The following is a 16,881-nucleotide window of genomic DNA, read 5'->3' as shown; positions in this document are numbered from 1 at the left end:
AAAATGATGTTTGATTGAAAAGAAGTGGTATTGGTAAAAAGATTTTTAAGAAAATGTAAATGGGGATTGATAAAGGATAAATGCTAGAGGGTAAGGATTTGCTGAATTTAATATTTGACTGGAATACGAAATGGGAGGTGTGAGGAGGTCAAGAAACTAGTGAATGAACTATAAGAGATGAAAATATTAATTTATTCTTTGTTCTGTTTTTTGGTTTTTCTTTTCTCTCTTTTCTTTTTTTCCTTCCTTTCTTTTGTTAATGGTTTGTTACTGTGTATTTTTTATATGTTTTGTTCCTGTATGCTTTTATTCATGAAGTTATTCATATGTTTAAATTTTGAAATTCTTTATTTTTTGTGAAACTTTAATAAATATTATTTTTTTTAAAAAAAAGGAAGGAGCGGAACCACTGTATGACAGTGCCCCCAGCTCCTCTAGACGGTCCAGAAGGATGTTATGGTTGATGGTGTCAAAAGCTGCTGAGAGATCCAGCAGACCTAGGAAACAGCTCTCACCTTTGTCCCTAGCCTGCCGGAGATCATCAACCAGTGCGACCAAGGCAGTTTCAGTCCCGTGATGAGGCCTGAATCCCGACTGGAAGGGATCCAAATGGTCCGCTTCTTCCAGGTGTGCCTGGAGTTGTTCAGCACCCACTCGCTCAATCACCTTGCCCAAGAATGGAACATTTGAGACTGGGCGATATGTAATAAGGCACCAGACTCAAGTTATATTAGCCGAGGCATGGAGCTAGACGTTATGAAGGAAACAGCACCCCCAGACTTGTGGTTTCCTTTATATGCCAAAACATTTGACCCCAAAGTCACACTTGTTGAGGAAAATTGCCTTTGATAAGGAATGCTTAACCCTCATCTCCACTATCTTTAATTACTTTTCGCACAGCTGAGGGGGGAAATACCATTAAGGAGTATTTGCAGGAGAAAAATAGGAAGCACAGCATAGGATGATGGAGGCACCTCCCTCTCCCGCTGGGCCTTCTCATTTATGACTACATTTCGATCCCATCTGTCTTCTGAAGCAAGTGCCCTCCCAGAGTGATTGGAGTACAACTCCCATCATGCCTGACCTCAAGAGCTCAAGGCAGTGTGCATCTTTATTTTCCATTTATTCAACCCTGTGAGTAGATTTGGCAGAGATAAAGCGATACTTTTTGAAGGGACGCAGTACACTTTGCAACCATGTGCTGAATGGAACCTAAACCTCCCCAGGCTACGTGGAGCACTCTATCCAGGGCACTCTGCCTCACCGGCAAACACGGGTTTAGTAATGCACGATTGCCTATAGGTGGCCCACCACCCGCTGTTGGACTTCAACTCCCATCATCCTTTGCCAACCCCTGATACAGATTATGGCAGATTCTGAGTTCTACTTGGCTCCAACAGGACTCACAGACCCGGAATCAGTCTGAATGACCTTGTGTACTGGGAGTTAACAAAAATAGCTTTGTGGGTGAACCAGTGCACGTTGTTCTTTCTTTTCCCCCACATCACTCCAGGGCAGAAGACTGTGATCAAGCGATAGCATCTCCCGTTCCTTTCCACCTCTCCACTTTGCCTCAGGGACACAGTGTGAGAGAGGCCTCAGGGGACCACAGCCAAAAGAAAGGGTAAAGCTTCTCCGTGAAGGAGGCCCTCAAGGTGAAGAGTGTTTCTGAACTACAAGGGTCGGAGAACGTCACCCGCCCTGCCTCATAGTCCAAGCTAACAAGAATCCTGCGGGTCGGAGTCTCTGTCTCTGCCCCATTTGCTGGCGTTGCAGGAAGGAGCTGGTAGGGCCCCAACTCCACAGCCCAAACCCCATGTTCTGGTTGAAGTACCACAGGCCTCTTCCTTTCCACAGATTCCTGAGCTACACCAAGGGCCCAACCGCAGCGGCCTTTCACATCTACCAGCCAATGGTGGCGGCCGCTCAAGAAGCCCTCAGAGCCTAGCACACAGAAGGAGGGGTGGAATCTTCTAGAAGTGTCGAGGTAAGGTGGGAAGCCATCCCTGCGGCTCACGGTCCTCCGGTCAGCTGAAATCGCCAGGTTCGGATGAGCTGAATCGGGATCCAAGGTGATGATCTCTGTAATAACACAGAGGAATGTGTGCCTCTATCTACATCACATATGAAGTGCATGCACAGATAAGATCTTCCACTCTAGATTATTAATAAAAAGAGAAACTGGCTGCCCAGCTTAGTATTATTGCGCTCGCTCCAATTCCCAGAGCGATGAGACGTTTCAGCAGCGCAGTGCTTACTATGTTTGGTTTCCATTGGAAGGAGGTTACTGGAGGCATTTATATTTTTACATCTAAATAGGGTTGTTTTTCAGCTGGAACTCATTGGAGGCACCCCTAAAAGTGGCTGTGGTGCCCCTAAAAGCTCAACAACTTAGGGTTGTCCACCCCACCCCACCCTCCCACTACAGTGGTGCCCCGCAAGACGAAAAACCCGCTACACGAAAGGGTTTTCCGTTTTGGAGGTGCTTCGCAAAACGAATCTCCTATGGGCTTGCTTCGCAAGACGACAATGTCTTGCGAGTTCCTGCTGGTTTTTTCCCTCCCCCCCCCCTTTTTCTAAGCCACTAAGCTGCTTATCAGCTGATCCGATCAGCAGATAAGCCGCTAAAAGCCGCTAAAAGCCACTAATAGCGCTAATCTGTCAATGGGCTTGCTTCGCAAGACGAAAAAACCGCTAGACGAAGAGAATCACAGAACGGATTCTTTTCGTCTTGCGAGGCACCACTGTATATATAAGAAGTCTGGTGACATCTTTCAGTGTATCTGAAGAAGTGTGCATGCACACGAAAGCTTATACCCAGAACAAACTTAGTTGGTCACTAAGGTGCTACTGGACAATTTTTTAATTTTTTAATTTATTTCCTCCCAAAAATGTGAGAGTTCCTGCACCTCTTTTTCTAGAAAAAAAGCACTGCATATAAATACAAGTCTCGCTATCCGAACACATTACATTCTCAGGAAATTGCTTGTAAAGGCAAAGATTTTCTTAACAAGACAACAATTTCCCTGGATTCCTATGTGGAAATTTCTAATGCATTCCCGGCCATGGAGTTTTGACCCCGAAACGAACAACAAAACAAACAGGGACAACCCTCTGAAACCTTGCAAAAGGCAAACAAGGAAGGGGGAAATGATCTTACTTGTCCAATCTACCTCCTCCCCTTTCTGCCATGGTTTCATGGTTGCTGCCGCAAACCAGCAAAACAAAAAATTAAGGCTTGCTCAAGGCCAGTTATTTGTTTACCGTGCTACATGCAGATTCAACTGTTTGGATATCTCAATCTGTAGGGTGTATAGCGAGGCTTAGGGTACTAATTCCGCATGTTTGGATAAGTGGATTTTTGTATAATGGAAGCGGTATAGTAATCCCTGGCATGCTTTTGTCTCTATACCCATTCTCCTGACCACTCTACACTAAAAACCCAACTCCACCTGAACTTATTCAATGTCCATTGTAAAAAAAAAGGGGGGGGAGGAGGAGACCTTCCTCCCATCCCTTCTTGGAAGTACCATTTCTAGGATATAACTAACATCATCAATGCTACTATATTAACATAGGAAGAGCCAAAGGTAGGACAAAGCCATTGTGGCTAGTTCCAATGAATGACTAGGGTTTTTTTTATAAACCAGCCAAGTTGGTGGCCTTCACTGCCTCTTGTAGCAGTGAGTTCCACAGTGCACCTGTGTCTTGTTGCGCAAAGAAGTTAGTGCAAAGTACTAACCTCTCATCTCGTTCATATGCTCCCACAGGGCAGTCTTCTTCCGAGAGAGATGGGAAAGTCTCTCTTCCAATTCCATGGTGGACACCGGCGACCATTTTGGAAAGTTCCAGTTTTTGCACCTACCACGAAAGAGAGAGAAAAATCAGGTTGCTTCTGGGCACATAATCCTGTTTGGCAGAAACTCTGGGCTGTATTCAACTACAGAGCAGACGCACTGAAATTGAAGCGACGACACGGGTGGCACTGTGGGTTAAACCACAGAGCCTAGGACTTGCCGATCAGAAGGTCGGCGGTTCGAATCCCCGCGACGGGGTGAGCTCCAGTTGCTCGGTCCCTGCTCCTGCCAACTTAGCAGTTCGAAAGCACGTCAAAGTGCAAGTAGATAATAGGTACCGCTCCGGGGGGAAGGTAAACGGCGTTTCCGTGCACTGCTCTGGTTCGCCAGAAGCGGCTTAGTCATGCTGGTCACATGACCCAGAAGCTGTACGCCGCCTCCCTTGGCCAATAAAGCGAGATGAGTGCCCCAACCCCAGAGTCGGCCACGACTGGACCTAATGGTCAGGGGTCCCTTTATCTTTAAATTAACAGCATCTATTAATTTCAACGGGTCTGCTTTGAGCATGACTGAAGGTAGATACAAGCTTACAAGCTTCTCGGGCTAGTTGTTGACAGAATGAATCACACTTACAACCACAGTTGCTTACCTCTTCAAGAGGCTCCCAGCATCCTAAAGGAGGGAAAGAAATGGAGAGAAAGCAGAATTTTAAGGGGTGCCCTTTCACAGTATCATAATTCACAACTCAAAATTCCTCCAGGAACTATGTGGTAGGGTATGAACTGGGCTCTTGCTGAAGTCTAATTTTGTGGCGGGACGGCTTATTAAATTTGTATATTTGTATTCTATTGCTTTTGAGTGCTTCCAGACGACCTATTTACCAAGCCTTCTTTCCAATCTGTTTGCAGGGAGTTTAGAGGCTGCTGCACCGAAGCACGTCTTATACTGTGCTCCTAGTAAGTTAGCAAAAATGTGTAAGACAGGTACAAATGTCTGTTGGAAATGTAAAGAAAAAGAAGGCACCTCCTATCATATGTGGTGGACATGTAAGGTAATAAAAGTATTCTGGGAAATGATATACATTGAACTGAAAAAAAAAGGTTTAAAATAACTTTTTTATAAAAAACAAACAGGAGGCTTGTCTATTAGGAATTGTGGGTGCTGGAATTCCAAGGGCGCAGAAAAGACTTTTTATGTATGTGAAGACAGCTGCACGGATGTTGTTAGCCCAGAGATTGAAAGAAGATAAAGTCCCTACCAGAGAAAAATGGCAAATCAAGTTGTTGGACTATGCCAAAATGGCAAAACTGACCGGAAAGCTCAGGAACCAAGAAGACTAGAACTTTAAGAAAGAATGGGGGAAATTTATAATTTATCTTGGAGACCACTGTAAACAGATGAAAACGTTAGCAGGATTGCAATAACACTTGTAGCAAGTACTATGGACCTATATAAAATATGGACTATTGAAAAGATGCAATAGAAAAGGTTTAACAACAGAACCCAAGGAGGGGAAGGTGGGAAGTCCAGAGATTCGAGGGAATCTTGTCATTTTGGGTGTGTTGTGGTATGATTATAAACTTAAATATGTAAAACCAAATAAAAATTAATTTTTTAAAAAAGTAAAAATAAAAATAACTTATAGTTGTGTTTTCCAGGAAGTTTCATTGTACATTAACAGATCTTGCACACCATTCTCTCGAAACAGAAGCACCTTCTGTTTTCAATGTTCCCAAAGCGCTTGGCATTGGGGTATGCAGTGGCTTAAAAACTCTCCCTTTCATGCTGACGGCCAGCTCCAAGACACTGGAGAGAGGAACCCTGCAGCAAAAATGGCGATGTGTCTTCAACCCCACTCCCCGCACAAAAGACGCTGAACCACCAGCCGCTGCTTTTACCTTGAGGAGCTCAGTATCCGGCCGCTGACAAATTTGCTCCAGCTCAACTATCAGTCCTCGTAGAAGCGGCGCCCCCTGCAGGATCTTGCTCTCATTCTCCCGCTGCCTTCTCTCCAGCTCGCTGGCCACTTCCGAAAGCCCCTGTAGGGCATGTCTCTCCCTGTCCTGCAGGGTCTTCCTTAACTGCTGGAACACGCGAGCAGTTCTCTGCCTCTCGGCTTCCGCACGACCCTGCGGAGGAAGGAACAGGAAACGGTGCCACTCCAAAAGGGTAAGGACAGGTAACATCGAAAAGCACCTTTTCTCCTTGCTTGCTGCAACAAAACCAGAGTATCGGAGTCGAGTGAGTTCAGCAATGCTCCTGGATACCAGTCGCTGGAAAATACAGGAGGGGAGGGCGCGCTTTTGCTTGAATCCTACTTGCTGGGCTTCCCACAAGCAACTGCTCAGCCGCTGTGAGGACTGTGGCTCAGTGGGAAAGTATCCGGCTTGCATACGAAAGATTCCAGGTGTCAGCTAACAACCTTACACCATGCATTTGCCACCATGTCTAGTTTGGGTCTTATGCTTGGGGTTTTGCTTACATCTATGGGACGCAGGTGGCGCTGTGGGCTAAACCACAGAGCCTAGGGCTTGCCGATCAGAAGGTCGGTGGTTCGAATCCCCGCAACGGGGTGAGCTCCCCTCACTCTGTCCCTGCTCCTGCCAACCTAGCAGTTCGAAAGCACGTTAAAGTGCAAGTAGATAAATAGGTACCGCTCCGGCGGGAAGGTAAAGAAGGTAAACGGCATTTCCATGCCCTGCTCTGGTTCACCAGAAGCGGCTTAGTCATGCTGGCCACATGTACGCCGGCTCCCTTGGCCAATAAAGTGAGATGAGCGCCGCAACCCAAGAGTCAGTCACGACTGGACCTAATGGTCAGGGGTCCCTTTACCTTTAAGGCAGGCATGGGCAAATTCGGCCCTCCAAATGTTTTGGGACTACAACTCCCATGATCCCTAGCTAACAGGACCAGTGGTCAAGGATAATGGGAATTGTAGTCCCAAAACATCTGGAGGGCCGAGTTGGCCTATGCCTGATGTAAGGTTTGGGCTGAGGACTATACTCTACATCCTACCCCGGTCTGAAATGCAGCAACCCTGCTTTTTGCCTCGACTTTCCCAACAACAGTGTTTCCCAAACTTGGGTCTCTGGCTGTTTTCGGATTACAACTCCCACCATCCCTAGCTGGCAGAACCAGTGGTCAGGGATGATGGGTACGGATTGGGGTCACTGTGTGCTATCGATTCAGCAGCACAACTGCTCTCTATTTGTGTAGCCTAGCCTGGCATTTGCCTCTTAATTTCTAGCTATATACATACGTGTGCCACCCAGAGTTACACATTTTGATCTGTGGCACCATTGCTTCAAGAGCTGCTGTTGCTATTTGTCGCCCCAGCTGGTCTGACAGCGTTTGCTGGATGGACATACACATTCTGACACAAAATGTGCCTCTTTTCTAAGTGATGTCACTCAAGCCCCAAATATACCTCAAGGAGCATCTCCAACCCCATCGTTCTGCCCAGACACTGAGGTCCAGCTCTGAGGGCCTTCTGGCGGTTCTCTCACGCGAGAAGCCAAGTTACAGGGAACCAGGCTTCTCGGTAGTGGCACCCGCCCTGTGGAACGCCCTCCCACCAGATGCCAAAGAACTAAACAACTATCTGACTTTTAGACGACATCTGAAGGCAGCCCTGTTTAGGAAAGCTTTTAATATTTGATGAATTATTGTGTTTTTAATATTGGATTTGGATTTGATATCCCACTTTATCACTACCCGAAGGAGTCTCAAAGCGGCTAACATTCTCCTTTCCCTTCCTCCCCCACAACAAACACTGTGAGGTGAGTGGGGCTGAGAGACTTCAGAGAAATGTGACTGGCCCAGAGTCACCCAGTAGCTGCATGTGGAGGAGCGGAGACGCGAACCTGGTTTCCCAGATTATGAGTCTGGGGTCGCTCTTAACCACTACACCACACTGGCTCTCTGTTGAGAGCCACCCAGAGTGGCTGGGGAAACCCAGCCAGATGGGCGGGGTAATAATAATAATAATAGTAATAATAATAATAAAGACAGCTTTGCCTAAGAAGGCAAACTTACCAGCAGCATCTCCAGCCTCTTCCCTTGGTTCACTGCAAGGACCTCCCTGCTGTCCCTCTCGCTTTTCAACAAGTCCAGGTGGTGCTGAAACTGGGCCTGCCAATAGCAAAGAGCAGATGGGTGTTCAAGGCTTAGGGAGTGGGCAGTTCTGGGTTTCTGCATCGTTCTTCTGCCGTAGGCTCCCTCCATAGGCATGAGCAAGGCAAGCAGATCATAGGCAGTTCTAGGATGCCCAAATACTCCTGAGAGGTGTAGGACCTCAAGCTTCCTTACAAGGTAGGCACTCTTTCCTGCAAGGTTCTAGTTCTAGGTTTCTTCAAGCGCCTGGTAGGAGGATCCTGAAAACCCATTTCAGACAATGGCGAGGCTCCCAAAATGTGAACCCTCACAAAGCCTTCCATCTCAAAATGCCCTGTGACTGCAGGTCGTAGGCAAGTTTCTAAGAGCCAAAGTGCATTCCATATGCAAACAGAAACAGTAGCCAAACAGCCTGTTTTAACTTGAAAAATCCACTGGAGGGGCAGAGGCTGAGAGTGGAAGCAGCAGGTGGAGGGGGAAATAAATGCTTTAACTCTTTTCCCCACCAGCCATTTCCCTACTACAAAACCACCCCTGAGAAACTTCTTTCCTGCACAGGGTTTAAAATGCATGCTTGCGTGCATCACGTGGTTTTTTTAATGCCTCAAGTTATGAAATAAAGAAATATGGAAATGATGTCAAATTAAGTAACTGGGAGTGGGGAGCCTAACTGAAAATAAAAGCAAAATGCGAAGCTCGAGTACATTGGGCTTGTGCTGGGAGGAGCCCGTTGCTTGGATGTCAGCAGGAAAAAGCCAGGAATACTTGTGTGTCCCACTGCAGCTAGGGCAGGGGGTGGGGGAACTCACAGGCCACAAGATGTTGCTGGATTACACCTCCTATCCTCCCTGATCACTGGCCCTGTTAGCTGGTGCTGAAGGGGACAGGAATCCATTAACATCTGCTGCACACCAAGCTCTTAGTGCTTGCAGAAGTACAGTGGTACCTTGCGTTACAAACGCTTCAGGTTACAGACGCTTCAGGTTACAGACTCCGCTAACCCAGAAATAGTGCTTCAGGTTAAGAACTTTGCTTCAGGTTGAGAACAAAAATTGCACAGTGGCAGTGCGGCAGCAGCAGGAGGCCCCATTAGCTAAAGTGATGCTTCAGGTTAAGAACCGTTTCAGGTTAAGAACGGACCTCCGGAACGAATTAAGTACTTAACCCAAGGTACCACTGTACAGTAGTTTTTGCAGCCCGTGTTCCCCTGTTTGGGTGTGCAAACAGATCCTCAATGAGTCTGATTTCGCTACAGTTACTGTGCATGCAGAGATCTTTTTTTAAAAAAGCTAGAAAACTTTGGTGTTTAGAGGGGCGAGATGAGAGCTGGACTCTGCTCTTCCTCCCGCCAAACAGATGAATGGCTAGATTTTAGCTTGCTTTCAGCATGCACTCTGTTCTGGCGTAGGATAAGAATAGGCAGTGTGTTGGGCGATGGAAAGGAAGTAGGCAGTGAACTATAGTTCTGCATATTTACATATTACTTCAAGTGCATTCAACAGCACAGGGAAGTTTTTAGTGTGTGACATTTTAATGTATTTTTAATCTTTGTCGGAAGCTGCCCAGAGTGGTTGGGGAAACCCAGCCAGATGGGCGGGGTACAAATAATAAATTATTATTATTATTATAGACAGGGAACTTGTGGCCTTCCATTTCTTGTTGCATGCCAGCTCCCGTCAGTCCCAACCAGCATGGCCAATGGCCAGAGATAATGGAAGTTGTAGTTCAGGAGCATTTGCATGGCCACACAGGTCCCCCACTTCTAAGTTAAGAGTCAAGATACATTCAGCCTGGCTCAGATATTTAACCGCCACAGCAGGTGCAGGGAACCCCTGGCCCTCCAGATGTTGCTAAACTACAGCTCCCATCAGTCCCAACCAGCATGGCCAATAAACAGGCATGATGGGAGTTGTAGTTCAGGAACATTCGCTGAATATTCCCCAAAAGCTGCTCTAGAAACAGGGAAGGATATTTATGAATACGATCTTGGACTGCTGGCGTTTTGTGGATTCATGTTTTTCATACAATATACAAATCTTTATATGGACACTATAAATTATATGTAATGGTATATATATCTACGTAAAGCTGATAAGTGTGAAGTCTTAGGATAGTACAGTGGTACCTCGGGTTAAGTACTTGATTCGTTCCAGAGGTCTGTTCTTAAACCTGAAACTGTTCTTAACCTGAAGCACCACTTTAGCTAATGGGGCTTCCTGCTGCTGCCGTGCAATTTCTGTTCTCATCCTGAAGCAAAGTTCTTAACCCGAGGTACTATTTCTGGGTTAGCGGAGTCTGTAACCTGAAGCGTATGTAACCCGAGGTACCACTGTATATGATGTAACTTTAGCTATACACTGAATGTGTCGTGTGTGGTTCTCTTATTGTTTCGATACATAAAGCAATAAGGAGGGATACTGCCATTCTTAAGAAATCCTTTGCGTGCAAAATGCACCCCCCAATCTCTCACCTCGCCCCCCCCTTTCAAAAGCAAAATAATGTTTTGTTTTTAATGCAAGTATCTCGTGAACACAGATCACTGGAGCAAACGCACCCCGAGCTACGATCCTTCCCACTATTCTGGGTTGCGTGCAAAGCTCGCCTTACTCACGAGTAGCCCTACTGAAGGCAATGAACTTGACTGATTGCGGGGGTGGGTGGGTGTCATTCCTTCCGACGGGAACTTCGTGGGACGGCGCCGCTGCTCTCGCTGCCTTTACCTTGTACTCCTCGGCTGCCTCGTCCGCGGGGACCACCGCGTGAGATCGGTGCTCCTTGGATCTGTCGCAGACCACGCAGATGAGAGCCTCGTCCGCCCGGCAGAACAACTTCAGCGGCTCCTGGTGCTGTCGGCAAACCGGCCCCGATCCTGGGCTGCTGCTGCGGGCGGGCGGCGGGGAAGGCGCGCCCGGAGAGGCGCCGGGGAGCTCGGCCAGCGCCTTGGCCCTCTCGGCCACTTTGCCCAGCTGCGCGTTGGGCCGGAGCTTCCCGGAGCGGGACCTCTTCCTGCACTGCGGGCAGGGGAAGCAGCTGTCGCCCAGGCCGCTCCAGTAGGCGGTGATGCACGCGCGGCAGAAGTTGTGCTCGCAGCTCAGGATCACCGGGTCGCCGAAGTAATCCAGGCAGATCGGGCAGAAGAGCTCTTCCCGCAGGGCGCGGGCGGCGGCGGCAGCAGCCACGGAGGAAGGAGGGAGAAGCAGCGCTTTTTTGCAAGGGCCCGGCTGGCACCGCCTGCCTCTTTCTTGCTCAGGCGTGCAAAAATAAACAACCGCCACCCAAAACCGAAAGTAGGCGGGGAGAAAGCCAGAAGTGGGTCAAAATAAAAAAATTCCTTCCTGTAGCACCTTAAAGACCAACTAAGTTAGTTCTTGGTATAAGCTTTCGTGTGCATGCACACTTCTTCAGATACACATCTGAAGAAGTGTGTATCTGAAGAAGTGTGCATGCACACGAAAGCTTATACCAAGAACTAACTTAGTTGGTCTTTAAGGTGCTACAGGAAGGAATTTTTTTATTTGGACTATGGCAGACCAACACGGCTACCCATCTGTAACCAGAAGTGGGTGTGCAACATAAAAGGAAACTCGGGGAGGGGGGCCGCGTGGAAGCTAAATACGTGGCTATTTCTACACCGCTTACTGCATGAGAAATTATCTCCAAGCGGTGCACATAAAAAAGTGAAGCAGGCGCGGGAAACTTTTGGTCTGCAGACGTCGCTGGACTACAGTTCCCACCATCCCACGGCATTGGCCCGTGCTCGCTCGCTTGCTTGCTGGGGCTGTTGGGAGTTGTAGTTCAACAACACCTGGCAGGCCAAAGGTTTCCCCCCACGCCTGGAGTAAGGGGCAGATCCACAAGAAGCAGATTTGATGCACAGAGAATCCCAGGAACTGCTGTTTTCCCCTCGAAGAGTTCCAATTCTGGTACCCTTAAACTACAGTTCCCATTATTTTTGGGGGGTGGTTATGGGCTTTCAACGTGTGTGTGCTATAGAGTGTGGAGCTACCCCAAAGTAACGGACAACTTAAAACAGCAATACTAAAGTTATATATACAAAGGTTACATTTATACAAATTACTAGAGATAAATCTCAATTCCTTCACCTGAAAAAAAAATACTACCAGTTGCGTTTTTGGCCTTTGGCTGTTTCTGCTACTCCAGCTGCTTTTCAGTTAGTTCAGTTTGAGTTGCAAACTGGTCATTAAAAGGGTTGCTCATCGGTGTTAGCCCTACTCATAGTAGATCCACTAAAAATAATGGACATAATTAACTTAGGTCCATTAATTTCAATGGTTCTGCTCTCAGAATAATTTAGTTGGCTGTAGCCCTTGTTCTTGTTCCTTTGTTCTCATGCTACAACAGGTGTTTGGAATCAACCTCAAGCAGTTTGCACCTGGAGGTGATGGACCAAGAGACCCCCACCTGGGCTGCAGGTCTGTGTAAACCTACACTTCACTCCAGCCTCTTGCAAGAGCAATTCTTTCAAGCCTTGCCTACCGCTAGGTCTTCTTTAGCAGTGAGCTGCCCATGATCCTAATCACCTAGGTTGCATCTTGAACTTTTAGGGGTGCCTAAGAGGGACATCTCTGTTGGGGGCGGGAGGGAAGGGTTACGGCTGCTCTCTTTCCCCGTACACCTCTTTCACAATTTGCAGCCCTTAATCTCTTCTGCAGGGGCCGTTAAGCCCATGTTTTGCATGTTCAAAATCCACATTGCATGTTCAATAATGCAATAGCAAGAAAGACTTAAAAGGAATTGACTTAAAAGGAAGATGTAATTCCAAACATTTATTTTACACTTCATCTTGGCATGAAAACCTCTTAAATCTGCATAGTTAACCTTGCCGGTGGATACATTCCCAACTCTGCATTATCGCCAGGAGTGAAAAAGAAAGAAAATTATTTACATTTTGTTTGACTACAAAGACCAAATTTCTCTCTTTAAAAAAAAATATTGATGGGACAACAAGCTCAGGCGTTCAAATCCTTTTCCGAATGGTGTGTGCCAACAGTCTCTGGAGTGCATTCGCATGGATAAATTTAGTGTAAAAAGCAGATAGCCACAGGCGAAGACTTTTCCACAATCGCAGCAAGACTGTTGTGTGAATTACTTGTGGGTGGCTGCGGCTCCACGGGCAGCCTGGCTCACATATTTATTCCCTCTGTGTGAATGCATCCCATGGGAGAGTGAGAACAAGTTGCCTGGAGAAGGTTTTGAGCAGCTGAACCCATCAAGCATACTGTGTGTGGCTATCAAGACTGGCCCTCAGTGGTTGGGTAAGGGTATATCGTAACGGTTCCACAGCTTCTGCAGCGGTAAAGGCTGGCATTGAACCTTGGTGATAAAATATCCCTTCTCTAAACTTGTGAAGGTTGCATGTCAGCCCACGGAGGCTTCTGGAGTCCAGCTGGTGACCCCAAGTGTTCAAAATCAAGTCAGTGTGCCGACCCAATGCCACCCTTCATCTTGCTGCAAGACAGGCCCCATCGCAGAACTGGGTGTCTCAGAACCGCACAGAGCTTCCAACTTTCCCCAGTCTTCCGTATCTTCTGAGTCTTGTAGTTAATCCACCTACGCTGTGTAAGGCTAATTTCTGCCAGTCCTCACTACTCAGGTGGTTCAGGAGACAATTCCTGCCTCACAGGCATCTTCCGGAGGGCTGACTTGGCCTGTTCTATTTGCTCCAGCTCGGAATGCAGCAAGGAAATCTGTGACAAAAAAGGAGAAAGTTAAACACGCAGATGAAGTATCACTGCTACCAGTGAAATAAGGAGGGCCTTGGCTGTTACTAATACAGACTTATTCCCCCACAAGTTCATACTCAAAGGATGTCACAAACACGTATTTATGCTATTTCGTTTGCTGAAACTTGCAGTATAATCCTATGGACATCAGCTCCAAGAAACAGTTTATGGTTGAATAGCAAAGCACAGGACAGATATACTATTATAACAGAAGAAAATTATAATGAGTCTCTGTGTCCTTTCCACAGCAAAAAGACCGATACTGATGAATTGGAAAAAAATAAAAATGTGGCTCCCTTCTACGATTGGGTTGAAGACTTCTACAAACTTGCAACATATGAGCAACTTGCATATAAATGCAGACTTGCCATGGACAAATTCAATGATATTTGGAATCCATTCTTACAGCAGGTTAAGATCTGGTGAAGTACAATAACAACCTTGTAAAGTATAGTTTTGGGTTTTCCCCCCTCCCCCCCTTTACTTTCCCTTCTACACGGGTGCCGTTTCTATTTCTCTTTTTCTCTCTTTTATTTACATCTTGCCATGTTTAGTGCACATATAACTATGTACTTTTTGAACTTTCTATAAAGATGCTAAAAGAAAAAGAAAATTATAATGAGGAATATTTTTTTGTCGAAAGCCTAAAATGAAAGGGGGGAAAAAGTATTGTTTTCCAGAACAACAATGAAGTATTTCAAAAACACCCATATGCTCTTTTTTTGGTGACACTCAAAAGGGTTGTTTCTCTCCAACCAAACCATAGTACCACTTGCAGTTTCGTTCAGCGAAAATAAAGTCACGAGTTTGGGCTCAGACAATGCAATAAAGTTGCAAAGAAGCAACTTTTCAGCCACACAATCCAGATTGCCACTTGCTCATGTTGCACAATTAAACATAAGTAAAGCAACCCCTGACCATTAGGTCCAGTCGTGACCGACTCTGGGGTTGTGGTGCTCGTCTCGCTTTATTGGCCAAGGAAGCAGGCGTACAGCTTCCGGGTCATGTGGCCAGCATGGCGAAGCCGCTTCTGGCGAACCAGAGCAGCGCACGGAAACGCCGTTTACCTTCCCGCCAGAGCGGTACCTATTTATCTACTTGCACTTTGAGGTGCTTTCGAACTGCTAGGTTGGCAGGAGCAGGGACCGAGCAATGGGAGCTCACCCCGTCGCGGGGATTCGAACCGCTGACCTTCTGATTGGCAAGTCCTAGGCTCTGTGGTTTAACCCACAGCGCTACCCATGTCCCACAATTTACCCCCACAACATTACCTGTTGTTTAATGTGGTGTGCAACCATAGCCACCTCCCATAGCAGTTAATACCTTTTGCTGGTGATCCAGTTTGGATTTTGGGGAGACCTGCTCCTGATATCTGGCCCCTTGAACCCGTACGGTGAGATCTGCCAGCTGCTGCTCCAGTTTCTTTTGCCGAGATGCAAATTTGAGGAGCTCCTTTTGGGGATCAACCAATCCCTATGGTGAGAGAAGTGTCACAGGTTCAATGCATGATATACATTTAAAAGAACCTCCTTCTAAACCTCCTTGAAGTTACTCCCTGAAAGGTGGCCATAATCCTCCCACAATGCATTTCACCTGGCCACCACTGTTACAAGAATTTTAAGGTCTCAAATGTAGAATGAATATTGACAAATGCACACATATCTAAATATATGAACCATGTGTTTGAAATAGTAACGGTAAAGGGACCCCTGACCCTTAGGTTCAGTCGTGGCCGACTCTGGGGTTGCGGCACTCATCTCGCTTTATTGGCTGAGGGAGCCGGCGTACAGCTTCCGGGTCATGTGGCCAGCATGACTAAGACGCTTCTGGAGAACAAGAGCAGCACACAGAAACGCCGTTTACCTTCCCGCCGGAGCGGTACCTATTTATCTACTTGCACTTTGATGTGTTTTCGAACTGCTAGGTTGGCAGGAGCTGGGACCGAACAACGGGAGCTCACCCTGTCGCAGGGATTCGAACCGCCAACCTTCTGATCAGCAAGCCCTAGGCTCTGTGGTTTAACCCACAGCGCCACCCGTGTCCCCTCTGAAATAGTACAGGAGAGCAATTCTGATGCCATTTTTACTCTCCCAATGACCTCAAATGTTCCTCTGCAATAAGGGAGGAAAAATGGGGAAAGCCTTCCCATTGTCTTTTGGCTTGCAAATCCTGTCTTAAGGGCACATTTGTGTATGAATAGGGTGAACCTATGAACCGGATTCAGGATCTAAAAGTATTTACCATCACAAAAGAATGGCTGGACTGCCCAGGTAATGCAATCAGTGACCATTATCAGACATCCTGTCAGGCAGGATTTCTGCTGTAGATGGCCTCCTTCTGTGATGTATTTATGATGTTTCAGGGGGTGGTGGTCTTGGGCTACTGGGCGGGCAATTTCAAAAGTCTATATAAGGGCTTGTGCAGCATTTTTCAGGGTTCTCAACCCTCCTGCGTGTGGTGACCCTATTGCAACAGTTCCTTGAATAAAGATCAGGCTTACTAGCCGCTTTGCTTCTCAATATAAGTCTGCTTGGCCTCTGTTTTCTTCTACCAATAGGGAACCCACTTAAGGACTCTATACGGGCTCCGGAATACCCCATATGGGAAAGGGAGCAGGTTTTTTTCTTATAACACCACCTTTCTTTGGTTTTCTTATGAACCTGTCTCCTTGAACCAAGCAGTTGCCCCAACGTGGGTCTTACCTGCAGATCCACATAGATGGCAGTGTGCTCGTGCCCCTTCGCAGCCACGCAACTCGCAGGTAGTTCTGCTCCCTCGATACCTGAGAGGAGTCTCAGAGTTCCAGCCAAGGACAAAGTCTGCAGGGGTTCTCGATAGGTCTCATATACGCCACGGGGAACTGCCTCTGGGCAAACGAGATACACTAGGGACAGACACAGAGATTTAAAAATACAGGCACTGTCCTCAGACAATCAAAGGAATCAGCCAATTGGAGGGAAGGGGCACCAGTTATACCTTCTATCACAGGCATCCCCAAATTCGGCCCTCCAGATGTTTTGGGACCACAATTCCCACCATCCCTGACCACTGGTCCTGTTAGCTAGGGATGATGGGAGCTGTAGTCCCAAAACACCTGGAGTGCCGAGTTTGGGGGTACCTGCTCTATCAGGAGTGAGGGAACTATTTTTTCTATCCCTTGTGCAAAAAGTAAGCCCTTGTGCAAAATGAACAGTTTTCCACACAGCAGACATCTGAAGAGGTCTTAC

General features: G+C 47.0%; 2 protein-coding genes across 4 annotated transcripts in view; both read right to left on the bottom strand.

Annotated features, from left to right (window-relative positions):
• Positions 1-1,104: 1,104 nt before the first annotated feature.
• On the bottom strand, positions 1,105-11,221 carry LOC308579782 (E3 ubiquitin-protein ligase TRIM39-like; the record flags this gene model as incomplete). Its single annotated transcript, XM_081180715.1, has 6 exons — positions 1,105-2,082; positions 3,743-3,861; positions 4,447-4,469; positions 5,696-5,926; positions 7,833-7,928; positions 10,631-11,221. Coding segments are annotated over 6 exons (1,569 nt in total), but the record flags the coding sequence as incomplete, so codon positions are not given.
• Positions 11,222-12,682: 1,461 nt separating this feature from the next.
• Positions 12,683-16,881, bottom strand: part of VARS2 (valyl-tRNA synthetase 2, mitochondrial) — a 37,950-nt gene continuing 33,751 nt past the window's right edge. For all 3 annotated transcript variants that reach the window (XM_081181811.1, XM_081181812.1, XM_081181813.1), the window contains 3 exons: positions 16,357-16,538; positions 14,978-15,127; positions 12,683-13,618 (listed from right to left, as the gene is read on the bottom strand). In XM_081181811.1, the coding sequence (XP_081037937.1) occupies positions 13,517-13,618; positions 14,978-15,127; positions 16,357-16,538 (434 nt within the window). In that variant the 3' untranslated portion in view covers positions 12,683-13,516. The remainder of the gene's footprint in view (positions 13,619-14,977; positions 15,128-16,356; positions 16,539-16,881) is intronic.

Source organism: Podarcis bocagei (genome assembly GCF_964188305.1).
Source record: "Podarcis bocagei genome assembly, chromosome: 2".
Taxonomy (NCBI): domain Eukaryota; kingdom Metazoa; phylum Chordata; class Lepidosauria; order Squamata; family Lacertidae; genus Podarcis; species Podarcis bocagei.
Note: the sequence above shows the minus strand (reverse complement) of the source record. Positions and strands in the feature narration are given on the sequence as shown.